Genomic DNA, 15,179 nt, shown 5'->3' on the forward strand with positions numbered 1-15,179 from the left:
ATGGATAGATGCCCTTTTATGATGGATAGATGCACTTTTATGATAGATAGATGCACTTTTATGAAGGATAGAGGCACTTTTATGATGGATAGATGCACTTTTATGATGGAGAGATGCACTTTTATGATGGATAGATGCACTTTTATGATGGATAGATGCACTTTTATGATGGAGAGATGCACCTTTATGATGGATGGATGCACTTTTATGATGGATAGATAGATGCACTTTTATGATGGATAGATAGATGCACTTTTATGATGGATAGATGCACTTTTATGATGGATAGATGCACTTTTATGAAGGATAGATGCACTTTTATAATGGATATATGCACTTTTATGATGGATAGATGCACTTTTATGATGGATAGATGCACTTTTATGATGGAGAGATGCACTTTTATGAAGGATAGATGCACTTTTATGATGGATAGATGCACTTTTATGATGGATGGATGCACTTTTATGATGGATAGATGCACTTTTATGATGGAGGGATGCTCTTTTATGATGGATAGATGCACTTTTATAATGGATAGATGCTCTTATGATGGATAGATGCATTTTTATGGACTTCAAAAACGAGACAACAATTCACTGCCATTATAAAGCTTGGAAGAGCCAGAACATTAATTTTAATATAACTCTGATTGTGTTTGTCTGAAAGAACAATGTCATATACACCTAGGATGACTTGTGAGTGAGTAAATCATGGAATAATTAATTTTTGGGTGAACTAACCCTTTAACATGGCTTGCCATATACAGTTGCCATTCTGACTAGTCATAACATAAGATGAGTAAAAAAGCAGTTGTGACTAGTAAGATAACCGGCTATGTTTACGATGATACTCGACAAGGCATTTTGACTTACTTTTGTGTGAATATTTGTGCGCTGTGAGACACATGGGCAGGCGTTCATATTGGTGGCATATACGCAGATGCCGATATATCTGCAACAGGCTCATATCGGCCGATAAAATCAGCAGAGCGACAAATCGGCCGGGCTCTACTTACAATGGCTGCCGCGTGCGCATGTTAAGTGCTCGCGAGCGCCCCCTTTGTGGTCGATATGCGGCCTCAATGCACACTTTTACAGAGCCCACACTGGTGCGAGCTCCGCAACAGACTTCTTTCCGACAGTCAAAGCGTCATTACGTCACGAAAGTGCAGACTCGTAGGAAGACCGCAAGGGTTTAGGGTGCCATTTGGGACAGGGCCACACTGCATCAAGAACAGTACACAAAGCAGCATATCCTTCTCCATCCTTTGAGAAGGATGGGACAGAGTCCCAAAGTTTGAAAACTGTGCGGACACGACTGTGCACGAGATGTGGAGAATGAAGTACAGGTGCTGGTCATATAATTAGAATATCATCAAAAAGTCGATTTATTTCACTGATTCCATTCAAAAAGTGAAACTTGTATATTATATTCATTCATTACACACAGACTGATATATTTAAAATGTTTATTTCTTTTAATTTTGATGATTTTAACTGACAACTAAGGAAAATCCCGAATTCAGTATCTCAGAAAATTAGAATATTACTTAAGACCAATACAAAGAAAGGATTTTTAGAAATTTTGGCCAACTGAAAAGTATGAACATGAAAAGTATTAGCATGTCCGGCACTCAATACTTAGTTGTGGCTCCTTTTGCCTGAATTACTGCAGCAATGCGGCGTGGCATGAGGAGATCAGTCTGTGGCACTGCTCAGGTGTTATGAGAGCCCAGGTTGCTCTGATAGTGGCCTTCAGCTCTTCTGCATCGTTGGGTCTGGCACATCGCATCTTCCTCTTTACAATAGAAAATCTATGGGGTTAAGGTCGGGCGAGTTTGCTGGCCAATTAGGAACAGGGATACCATGGTCCTTAAACCAGGTACTGGTTGCTTTGGCACTGTGTGCAGGTGCCAAGTCCTGTTGGAAAATGAAATCTCCATGAAGTTGGTCAGCAGCAGGAAGCATGAAGTGCTCTAAAACCTCCTGGTATACGGCTGCGTTGACCTTGGACCTCAGAAAATACAGTGGACCAACACCAGCAGATGACATGGCACCCCAAACCATCACTGACTGTGGAAACTTTACACTGGACCTCAAGCAACGTGGATTGTGTGCCTCTCCTCTCTTCCTCCAGACTCTGGGACCCTGATTTACAAAGGAAATGCTAAATGTACTTTCATCAGAGAACATAACTTTGGACCACTCAGCAGCAGTCCAGTCCTTTTTGTCTTTAGCCCAGGCGAGACGCTTCTGATGCTTCTGTTGTTCAAGAGTGGCTTGACACAAGGAATGCGACAGCTGAAACCCATGTCTTATATACGTCTGTGCGTAGTGGTTCTTGAAGCACTGACTCCAGCTGCAGTCCACTCTTTGTGAATGGGTTTTGTTTCACAATCCTCTCCAGGGTGCGGTTATCCCTATTGCTTGTACACTTTTTTCTACCACATCTTTTCCTTCCCTTCGCCTCTCTATTAATGTGCTTTGGTCACAGAGCTCTGTGAACAGCCAGCCTCTTTTGAAATGACCTTTTGTGTCTTGCCCTCCTTGTGCAAGGTGTCAATGGTCGTCTTTTGGACAACTGTCAGGTCAGCAGTCTTCCCCATGATTGTGTCGCCTACAGAACTAGACTGAGAGACCATTTAAAGGCCTTTGCAGGTGTTTTGAGTTAATTAGCTGATTCGAGTGTGGCACCAGGTGTCTTCAATATTGAACCTTTTCACAATATTCTAGTTTTCTGAGATACTGAATTTGGGATTTTCCTTAGTTGTCAGTTATAGTCATCAAAATTAAAAGAAATAAACATTTGAAATATATCAGTCCGTGTGTAATGAATGAATATAATATACAAGTTTCACTTTTATAATGGAATAAGTGAAATAAATCAACTTTTTGATGATATTCTAATTATATGATCAGCACCTGTATTCGCAGGCCTAAAAGTCTTGAGGAAACTTAACAGCTATTCAAAATCATTGATTGATTATTTATCATGTTGTTTATCTTTATATTACCAGCAAAGTTGTAGCAAAAAGAATCACCCATATAGTACATAGGATATTAAAATATCTTAAAGCTACACTGTGTGATATTTTCCCATCTAGTGGTGAAAAGGTATATGACCATCCAGTGAATATTAGTTTCTGTTCCTCTCAATTCCGATTTCGTTTTAACTCCTACGGTGGCCGATTTAGTCCAAGATTAACATGGCTTCCAGTTCAACCTCGTCCACATTGGACACGGTGCCATCGAGTGTTAAAACGTGAAAGGCGAAGCGTGAATTTACGGGTATGTCCCTCTTTGGCTAATGTACTTTCAAGATGGAGGGGCAACATGGCGACCCGCATTCGAACCCCTCACCCGTATGTATTTTCAATGGCATAAAAATTACGAGAATACTTTATTACTTGAAAGAAGTAAATATACATTAATGAGCACATATATTTTTGAAAGAACTAAGTGTTTTTAGCTAAGAATAAACAAAAAAAGTTACACAGTGTAGCTTTAATATAAAAATCACAAAAGAGTTGACCCTTATAAATGAATAAAAAGTACAACACGTTCTAAATAAATCTCTCAAATGTCAAAATTTGTATTGTTGCTAGTTTGATATAATAATAAAAATGATCAAAATTGTCATGTGAATTCCTCAGTGGAAAGCATGTCATCCACGCCCATATTCTTTCATTAAGAAATAGCGATGAAGAGATAGCGTGTGTAAATCATACCTGTCCACTTCAGGCCTCAGGCTCTTCTCTCTCTCCAGCATGGCCACGATCAGCTTGCCCCATTCCTTCTCCACATCATTAGGATGGCAACCTTGAGGGAGCTGGATGCGACCGAACTCCATCCACACCTACATCCCAACATACAGCAGAGCTTGAGACGACCCTACATGTGTGTCAATTGCTGTACATGTAGGAGAAGCGAAAGATACAAACCTCTAGCATTCTGTAGAGATGCTTGATTTTGGTCTTTTCGTTCTCTTTCGGTGGTATTTCATTCTCTTTAAACTGCTGATACTGAGTATAAAGTGCCTGTGAAGTTAAAAACAGTGAGTTCAGACCAAAAGCACACGGAACAGAAGAAAAGACAACATACCCAGTGGATTGTGAGTGACACATCTTCTACTCTAGGAGAAGATGGAGCTGCTCCTGCGGTCTTTAATAGTTTTTTAACACGAGTGGGACGCTACCTCTTTCCCGTGTAAATCATCTGAGCGAGGGCAGGTCATTTGCCTCAGGCTCAAATACACTAAGTGATGTTTAATTTTAGCAAGATAGCAGCTGCTGATCTCTGAAAATACATGCCAGCAAATGTCTGATTTCTGACAAATTATTACTTTAAATATATCCGCAATTTCATAAATCAAAATGTAAAAACGGCCAAGGAATGATTCACCACAAAACTATCCCTCGAAACATGTAAAGTTCTCGTTTCTAGATAATTAAAAAAAAGACATTACTGTATATTTTGCGTAATGAAAATACTTTTTTTATTATTTTCATGATAGTTTCATGAAAAAGAACTAGTCATTCAGATATGGAAGCTCATTTCCAACACATAAGGGAAAAATCATGTTTAGGTAAATCGTAATTATGACATAAAAGTCGAAATTATGACATTAAAAGTCAAAATTATAACATAATATCTCATAATTGTGATGTAGTATGTCATAAGTTCGACTTAAGTCATACTTGTGACATACCAAGTGATAATTTTGACATAATTATGACATTAAAAAGTCAAAATTATGATATAAAAAGTCAAAATTATGAGATAAAGTAGAAATTATTACACACTGAGCATAATTATGACAATATCAGGACAAAATTATGAGATAAAAAAGTGGATATTATTACATACTAAGTCATAATTATGACATACCAGTTCAAAATGATTAGATATGAAAGCTCATAAGGGAAAAAATCATGTTTTGGTAAATCATAATTATGAGATTAATTATGGCCATACTAAGCCATAATTATGACATACAAGTTGAAATGTCATTAAAAGTCAAAATTATAACATAGCATCTCATAATTATGATGTAGTTGGTCATAAATTCGACTTAAGTCATAGTTGTGACATACCAAGTGATCATTTTGACATAATTTTGACAAAAAAAGTTGATATTATGACATACCAGGTCAAAATTATGATAAAAAAGTTGACTTTATGACATTAAAAGTCAAAATTATAACATAATATCTCATGGTTATGATGTAGTATGTCATAAGTTCGACTTAAGTCATAGTTGTGACATACTTTATGACATAAAAAGTCAAAATTATGAGATAAAGTAGAAAGTATTACATACTGAGCATAATTATGATGTCATCAGACATTTGATCACCAGATGAAAATTATGATTAAAAAGTTGACTTTATGACATAATAAAAGTCAAAATCATGAGATAAAAAAGTCGATATTATGACATACTAAGTCATAATTATGACATACCAGATCAAAATTATGATTAAAAAGTTGACTTTATGACATAAAACGTCAAAATTATGAGACAAAATAGAAATTATTACATACTATAATTATGACATCTTAGTATAATTAGTATCATAATTAACAGTCAAAATTATGAGATAAAGTCAACATTATGACAAGAAGTTGAAATGACACAAATCGTCATAATTGTGACATACAACATTATAATTATGAGACATTATGACATACAAAGTCATAATTGTCACCAGTGTTGGGAAAAGTTACTTTTAAAAGTAATGCGTAACACTATTTTTATTACCACCTAAAAAGTAACAAAATGCATTACTTCATTACTATTTATGGAAAGTGATGCGTTATGTTATTTTTGCGTGACTGTTTTCTCACCTGAGCTGGGCTTGCTTGTTTGTTATGTAATAATAATAATTAAAAAAACATCTCTCTCAACATGAGGACAGGAGAGCTGCTCGGGTTATGTATATAACCCTTGTTCCCTGAGAAGGGGAACGAGCACTGCATCGGGACGACGCTTTGGGGATACTCCCTTAGCATCAGCGAATCTGAAACCAGAATGCCAACTAGGCCAATCCGATTGGCGTGCGTGATGACGTCATCGTGACGGCATACCCGGAAGTATAAAAGGGGTGCTGGAACGTAATGGCGGTAGTAATTGCTCTGAAGCATGCGCTCCAGGCGCGCCAAGGTGTGGCGTCGGGATGCAGTGCTCGTTCCCCTTCTCAGGGAACAAGGGTTATATACATAACCCGAGCAGTTCCCTTTCGAGGGAACTCGCACTGCATCGGGACGACGCTTTGGGGAACGAGTACCCACTAGGCCACACCGAAGGGTAGCGCCTGCCCTAGTGTGAAGCCGGAAACCGGGCACAGATAGGACTGGAGCACCCTAGCACCAGGCGTCGTAGGGAGATCCAGGCTATAAAACCTGATAAAAGTGTGTGGGGTAGCCCACCCGGCCGCCTCGCAGATATCCTGCAAGGGGACCCCAGAAAGAAGGGCCACCGAAGAGGCCATGCCTCTGGTGGAATGAGCCCTCACGGCCACAGGTGAAGGCAAACTGCGCACCTGATAGGCCATGGTAATCGCCTGGACAATCCAATTACTGATTGTCTGAGTAGACGCAGGCAATCCCTTCTTAGGTGAGCCAAAACACACCAACAGTTGTTGTGATCTCCTCCACTGTGCAGACTTCGCCAAATAAACTCTGAGCGCCCTAACCGGGCAGAGTAGGTGAAGTCTCCCCTCTTCCGCCGTCACATGAGGCGGAGGATGAAATGCCTGCAGGACCAATGACCTGACCACCCTTGATGGCACCTTAGGCACGTAGCCCGGCCTAGGGTGTAAGATGGCCTTTACTCCTCCCGGGGCAAACTCCAGGCAGGTCGGCGTTACCGCCAAGGCCTGGAGATCTCCCACTCTCCTGAGAGAGGTAATGGCAAGGAGAAAAGCCACCTTAAGAGTCCGATCCTTTGGTCCAGCCGACTCCAATGGTTCGAAGGGGGCCTCAGCCATCCTTCGAGAACCACTGCCAGGTCCCAGGTTGGAACTCTGGTCCGAGCCGCAGGCCTCATCCTCCGAGCCCCACGGAGGAATTGTACAACCAGCTGGTGCCTACCCAGAGGCCCATCACCCAGAGGAGTGTGGAAAGCCGAAATGGCAGCCACGTACACCTTGAATGTGGACGGGGTAAGCCCTGCAGAAAAACGATCTTGGAGGAACTCCAGCACTGAAGCCACTGGGCAGTTAACTGGGTCCACCTCACGTTCTCTGCACCAAGTGGAAAATACATTCCACTTGAGGCTGTACAGTCTCCTCGTAGACGGAGCCCTGGAGCTGAGTAAGGTCTCTATCACCTCCGCCGATAGGCCAGCCTCTATGTACCTGGTCCCCTCAGGGGCCAGACCCATAGGTTCCAAATCTCCGGGCGGGGGTAAAATATCGTACCCGCCGCCTGAGATAGGAGATCCCTCCTCAGAGGAATCTCCCACGGCTGACCTGCTAGCAGAGCTATGATATCCGAGAACCAAACTCGAGTCGGCCAACGGGGTGCTACCAGAAGTAGACTGACCCCCTGTCGACGGACCCTTTCCAGGACTCCCGGGAGCAGAGCAATCGGGGGAAATGCGTACAGACGCAGCCTCGGCCACGTCTGCACCATGGCATCCAGCCCCAGCGGAGCTGGATGCGTGAGGGAAAAACCACAGTGGACAGTGGGACGTCTCTCGAGACGCAAACAGATCCACTTCCACTGGGCCGAACCTCTTGCATATGGCCTCCACCACCTCTGGGTGGAGTCGCCACTCCCCGGGCCTCAGCCCCTGCCTCAGCAGGATGTCTGCTCCCTGATTTTGGACCCCCGGGACATACATTGCCCTGATGGACAACAGTTTCCCTTGGGACCACAGGAGGATGTGATGCGCCAGTCTGCAAAGAGGGCGCAACCTCAAACCCCCCTGCCGTGCCCCAACCAGTGAGGGAGGCGTCTGTTGAAACGGATTTCCGGCAACAGGACGCTCCCAACACTGGCCCTTGGGACAGAAACCAAGGTTTCTTCCATATGACTAGGGAACGAAGGCCACTGCGCGTTACCCTGATCATACAGAATGGATTTCCCCTCAAGGAAAGCCACCTGGTTTACTTCCATATCAGGACATGGTGGCCGCGGAGGTCCGGGAAAAAGCTCCTCAGAGCTTTGTAGACCGCCAGCATTTCCAGGCAGTAGATGTGCCTTGAGAAATGCCTGGTCTCCCACAGACCTCTCGCAAAGCGGCCGCCATGACCACGTCCCAGCCAGTGAGGGAGGCGTCTGTTGAAACGGATTCCCGGCAACAGAACGCTCCCAACACTGGCCCTTGGGACAGAAACCAAGGTTTCTTCCATATGACTAGGGAACGAAGGCCACTGCGCGTTACCCTGATCATACAGAATGGATTTCCCCTCAAGGAAAGCCACCTGGTTTACTTCCCATAACCACGTCCCAGCCAGTGAGGGAGGCGTCTGTTGAAACGGATTCCCGGCAACAGAACGCTCCCAACACTGGCCCCTGGGACAGAAACCAAGGTTTCTTCCATATGACTAGGGAACGAAGGCATCTGCGCGTTACCCTGATCATACAGAATGGTTTTCCCCCAGAGGAAAACCCCTTGATTCCCAGCTACCACTGTAAGGGTCTCATGCAGCAGGCCAAGAGATATTCTGTTGGACGCAGCCGCAATGAGCCCCAGCAGACCTTAAACTGCTTCACAGTGATGCTGTGGCCTAGCTTCATTTTAGAGACCAGGCCGCCTGGAAGAACCCGATATTGGTACGCTTTGCCCCAAAAAGCGAACCTCAGGAACTTCCTGTGACACAGAAGGATGGATACAGAGAAGTATGCGTCCTCTTCAGACCCATCGTGACAGACCAGTCCTCAGACTGGATCTGAATCACAATGGAGGAAATGCTAAGCATCTTGAATCTGAATCTCCTCAGAGAACGATTCAAGTACCTCCGGTCTAAAGTTGGATGCAACTCGCCATCCCTCTTAGGAACTATGAAGTACTGGCTGTAGAACCCGGACTCCCTGTCTGGCGGAGGAGCACATTCTGTGGCCTCCTTACCAACAGGGAGTGAACTTCCTGTTCCATTACCCGAACCTGCCCAGGGACCACTGCCGTCCAGACCACCCCACTGAACTTCAGGGGAAGGTAACCGGACTGCAGTCTGTATGCCCCTTCCTACAGTCGCAGGCCCCAAGCTGATATATTCGGAGGCATAACCATGCGCCGAGATAATCTGCTAAGGGAACCAGCCTCTCGAGGCCGGTCTCGGGTGTCAACCGAGCCTCCTCCCCGACCCCCTGAAGCGGCTTACTGGCAGGGCGAAATCGAGGAAGATTTTCGGTGTGCGTACGCGTTTGCTGGACCACCGCAAGACTTGCTAGAGGCGGCTGGTGCAGCACGCGTGCACGGGGAAACGATGTGGCCCGAAGCGTACTAGACGGCGGGAACACAGCATCGATTCCCGAAAACTCCACAGGGGAGGCGACCTCGATCGCTCCTACCCGGGAGAGGGGGCTGGCCAGCAGGGGGCCTCATCTAAGGGAGCAGCTCAACAGGGCCACAACCCTAGAGCGGACACTGCGATTAGCAATTGCCTGAAACTGATGTGTCCCGCAGGCCACAAGGCGGCGAGAACGACATCAACTTCAGTAGGGCTCCATCTTAGATGAATATCCAGTTCACAAGTTAAACACGCTTGGGTGACAGAATTAAAGTATCCAACTTATCAAAGTCGGATAACATGACACTCAATTCCTCGGAATTAAATGCCATCATAATCACCAAACCCGTGCAACCTGATCTGAATAATAGGCTGAATAAAAAATATATCTAACTCCTCAAAGTCAGATAATATTTTAATTTAATTCCTCAGAATTAAATGCAGCCACAATAAGGTGAAACATAGTCTGAATGATAGGCTGAATATCTAACTCCTCAAAGTTAGATTATATTTAATTTTAATTCCTTAGAATTAAATGTAGCCGTAATTAATCAGACGACACTGTTTTATTTGTATTTATACGGACTCATAGACCCCGCGTTGCCTCAGCAACGTGGTTCAAGCCGTCATAATACAATTGGCTTTCATCCCTCGAGAAAAAAGCCAAACAGTGTCACACAATACAGTGAAACATGGTCTGAAATGACTGAATATCTAACTCCTCAGAGTCAGATAATATCTCATTTAAATCCTCAGACTTAAATGCAGCCATATCAGACAAATACTGATTTATTTACTATACGGACTCGTCCGTTAAGCCAACCAGTATCTCATGCACACCGATCGCGTGTGTTCACATTAATTGCAGACCCATAACCTGCGCGCTGCCTTTTTTTTTCTTTTTTTCCAGCAATCGCGTGGATGGAATCTTGCATATTTAAGAAGTGCTTATGACTTTGACTGCCTCGATGCTGAGTACGTCTAATTCCTCAGAATCAGACCTCTCACACATCGCGTCCTCCGCCCCGGGGGAAGAAGCCGCAGCGCGGGCTTCCACACGGGGAAGGAGAACATCTGAACTGTCAGATAAAGACTGGGAAGATGCCTCAGCAGTCCCAGTCCTGCTGACAGTCCATCCGTGAGCCCCATGACCAGCCTCGCCGCACCGCCTCGGCAGATGCGGGACCGATCCACGGGGCTCACGCCGAGAGCGGAGCACTCTGAGCGTCAGCTTTCATAATGCTCACAAGCGGCTCCCTCGAGAGCCGCTCGAGCATGCTGAACGCCCAGGCAGTGCACACACAGCAGGTGTGTATCCGAGCCCGACATGTAGCGAGGGCAAGGATGCACACACTGCTTGAACTCTCTCACTTTTTCACACTTCATTTCAATCACACACTTTCACTGACATACAACAGTAAATAGACAGACAGTTTGACAGATAGCGCTTGCTGAAGAGCAATAACTACCGCCATTACGTTCCAGCTCCCCTTTTATACTTCCGGGTATGCCGTCACGATGACGTCATCACGCACGCCAATCGGATTGGCCTAGTTGGCATTCTGGTTTCAGATTCGCTGATGCTAAGGGAGTATCCCCAAAGCGTCGTCCCGATGCAGTGCGAGTTCCCTCGAAAGGGAACTGTCAGTCAGTAAATGGGAAAACAAAGTAACTCAGAAATTCTGTGGTAAATTTAAAAGTAATGCGTTACTTTACTAGTTACTTGGAAAAGTAATCTGATTACTTTTTTCACTCGTGTAACTTGTAATGTGTTACCCCAACACTGGTTGTGACATTCTTATTCCTAATATTGACAAAACTTATATATAACATTGACATAGTCATGACATAAAAAGTCATAATTGTGAGGAAAAAGTCAAAATTACAGACTTTTCTTTCACTATTTTGACTTTTTAAGTCATCATTTTCTCAAAAGCATGCTTTTTATGTGGTGGAATGGGCTTCCATATACAGGAAACCCACAGAGTAGTCAGTTTTGAAAATATATATAAATTCCTAAAAGCATAATAAAACCGAGAGGCATCTCACCTTAAGTTCTGCAGGATTGCTGGGGAAATTTCTGTCTGACATAACAGTCACGTTGTGTTTGATCCACTGGCTGAGGTACATCACCATGTTCTGGTATTCCACCCATTTAATATCCACATCCTGTTTCGGGAACAACATCAACCATCTTTAGTCTTTTGATCAAGGTCTATATCTCATCAGTTTGTAGTACGTGTCACTTCTTGGCTTTCTAAGAGTATTTCCATCATATTGTATTGATTTGCTCATTTATTTGAGAATTGCAAGCATGTTGTATTCAAGCTTAATGTGACTGATTATTATCCAGTGTTCTGGGAATGACTCCAAAGAATCAACAGATTCCTTAAAAGTCAACTCGGTTCAATTCCCTGCATGACAAGCTTCAAACCCCTCCACGAAACATGGAATGCTTATGTAATAAAACAAATGTAGACACAAAGTTTATTTGCATATACCAAGACTAATTCATCAGCCCACCCAGCTGGAAAACTAGGTAGCTGCTGACATCCCTGAGATGTTTATCAGTCTGGAGAGGAGAGTCATGAGCATATTTCTGTGTTTCAGTCACAGACAGGTTTAGAGACAGAGGCAATGACAGGATATGCTTTATAGTGCCATCAGCACACACACAGCTCACATTTAACTGAACACTGAAGAGCCATTTCAGACATTTATATTCGTAGTGATTTCAATCAAATCAAACACTTCAGAAAAAAGATGTGCTTATAGTACTTATAGTGCACTTCAAATATTAAAAGTATATTTAAAAAATATACTGTACGTGCAGATAATACCAATGAAATAAAAGGCCACTTAAGTACACTTAACATTTTGCACTTGCATTTTGTAATAATGTCAAATTAAAAAAGTACATTTTAAAACATGTATTAATAATCTTCTGTCATGCTTTAAAGAAGATGTAACTAGAGCACATGAAATGTACAATAGTATAATTAACCTGTAGTGTGCTATTCAATATTACATTTAGAGTTAATATACTTTAAATGTACTAAATTGCAACTTCATCACAAATGTGTAATTGCAAATATCTTTTAAATACATGACATACAGGCTTCAATATAAATTACATTCAAGTTTTAGTTTGATATAAATGCTTGTCAGTACATTAAGCAGCATTTAAGATATTAGTGCAGTCAAATCGATTAATCGTGATTAATCGCATTCAAAATAAAAGTTTGTGTGTACATAATATATGTGTGTGTGTGTAATGATTATGTGGGTCAATGACATGACATGTATTTTTTGTGTCCGAAATCATTATATTCCTAAAAAAATTATAATAAATACATGTCACATATCAAATTGATCTACACTATTTCCTTTATAATATACTCTTTTAATTTTTTTGAAATTCAATTGACTTTTTGAGTTGTGGTGTTTCAAAGACCTAAAATGTCAGGCGGTGCGACCAGCAAATTTACATTTAAAACTATCAATTCCCACTGTAATTGCAAAATGAAGTAAGAAATGTAACTGTAAACCGTTATATAATGTATACAAAAAAAAAAAAAAAAAAAACAACATAGAACTCCTTATGGAAAATTGTGTTTGAACACATAGAAAAGTGTCCGTTTATATGAATTGGACTAAAAGGGCAATACACAGAAAATGGAAAGGGGATTTACCATGTGATATGCATTTTACAATGATTCATATGTATATTGTATATGTATATTCTTTTAAATGAATATATGGTCGCTCCACCTGACATTTGCTGGGTGGTAAAATCAGAAATCTTGTTTAATAATGAATTAATGCTGTCTTAAAAGCTGTAAAACCAATATAAATCAACACAACACATTTTTTTGGACATAAAAATGCTTTTGCTTAAAATTATAAAAATGTTATCTTAAAAAAAATATTATTTTGTATTTGTCATTGACCCATGTATATATAAACACACACACACACACACATGCATGTATATATTTAAGAACAAATTTGTTATATTTTTAATAAATGTCATAAATATACAGTATTTGATGATTAATCATATCCAAAATAAAAGTTTGTTTACATAATATATGTGTGTACTGTGTATAATTAGTATGTAAATTTGAATACACACATACATGTATATATTTAAGAACTATTTGCATGTAAATACTGTATATAAATATATATATACTGTATATATATATATATATATATATATATATATATATATATATATATATATATATATATATATATATATATATATATATATATATATATATATATATATATATATATATATATATATTTATATAATTTATATAATATATATAAATATAAATATTTATATATAATATAATATATATATATATAATATAATATAATATATATAATATTAAAAATATAAATATTTTTACAAATATAAATATATACATGCATGTGTATTTATGTATGTACGTAATAATTATATACAGTACACACACACATATATATTATGTAAACAAACTTTTATTTTGGATGAGATTAGCACTAGAAATGACATAAAGTTAAAATCACTCAAAAGTTCAGCGAATTGCATTGAATATAAATTTAACCTACAATACACTTAATTAACATGCAATTAAGCACATATTACAATACATTTTACATTCAGTTTGCACTTGACATTATGTAATAAGTAATTTCTATAATAAGTACTCTTATTAAAAGTATGCTAAAGTGTACTCCTTTTCCCAAGGGTAGTTCTGTTATGAATTTGTGATTGTACTTACATTTGCACCGATGCCCTCCATACCTTCCGGTACTTTCGGGAAGACATCGTATAATGTTGAGACGTAAGTAATGACCGACTTCTCATCCGGAGACGACACGTCGACATCTGCTCGAAAGGGCAAACAGTTAGAACGCTACTTTAGAAACCACTCAACAGTTTTACAACAATCATTGATGTCACCTTTCCTTTCAGAACAGACAAAACGGTCTCTATTAAGTGTTGAATGCAATGTTTATTCTGCTCAGGCCATTGGGCATTGCATACTATTCTTAGATCCCAGTGTTGTTTTACAAATGACCATGAAACCCCGTGAAACTGCAAGGTGAAATATCTGACATCCAGACACAGCTCAGATTCATCGCTCTGGTGTCCCGCTGTGCTGCATCAGACAAACATGGACCAATGATGGGTCACTTCAGAAATCTGGGAGAGTTGTGTTAACTAGCAGCTCATCAATCACATCCATGAAGACTCACACTTCACCAAAAGAAACGTCATAGTTTTGAAATGCTTGGTAACATCACTGTTTTCAACGAGAATACATTGGCATAATAAGGATGACATACTTTTCTAATGACATTACTGTCAAACCTGGCCTGTGTGTTTTTAATATCCTGTAACTATTTACATTCATGCATTTAACAGACACTTTTATCCAGAGACGTATAATAGAAGAATATACTGTAAGCAATTGGTCACAGTCCCAATGAGATTCATAAGCCCTATTCAGATGGTAATTGTTTCTCGTGGGGTCATAAGGTATTGTCATCATTGACAGGGGCGTGTCAGTGATTTTATTGTCGACTGAATCCAGAATGTCAGTGTTTTTCTCGAATTACCTCCTGTTTTCAGACAAACACAAGGTCGTGTGGTGATTTAATTACCGTCCAAATCCACATCTCTGAGTTTTCAAGAATATATCACTTCAAAATTCACTGTTTA

At 40.7% G+C, this 15,179-nt stretch overlaps 1 protein-coding gene across 5 annotated transcripts in view; it reads right to left on the reverse strand.

Moving 5' to 3' along the window:
* dst (dystonin) overlaps positions 1 to 15,179 on the reverse strand; it is a 338,403-nt gene that overhangs the window by 188,115 nt on the left and 135,109 nt on the right. For all 5 annotated transcript variants that reach the window (XM_079842865.1, XM_079842868.1, XM_079842869.1 and 2 more), the window contains 4 exons: positions 14,236 to 14,342; positions 11,510 to 11,629; positions 3,944 to 4,039; positions 3,731 to 3,858 (listed from right to left, as the gene is read on the reverse strand). In XM_079842865.1, coding sequence (XP_079698991.1) covers positions 3,731 to 3,858; positions 3,944 to 4,039; positions 11,510 to 11,629; positions 14,236 to 14,342 — 451 coding nt within the window. The remainder of the gene's footprint in view (positions 1 to 3,730; positions 3,859 to 3,943; positions 4,040 to 11,509; positions 11,630 to 14,235; positions 14,343 to 15,179) is intronic.

This window comes from Gobio gobio, assembly GCF_949357685.1.
Source record: "Gobio gobio genome assembly, chromosome: 18".
Taxonomy (NCBI): Eukaryota; Metazoa; Chordata; class Actinopteri; order Cypriniformes; family Gobionidae; genus Gobio; species Gobio gobio.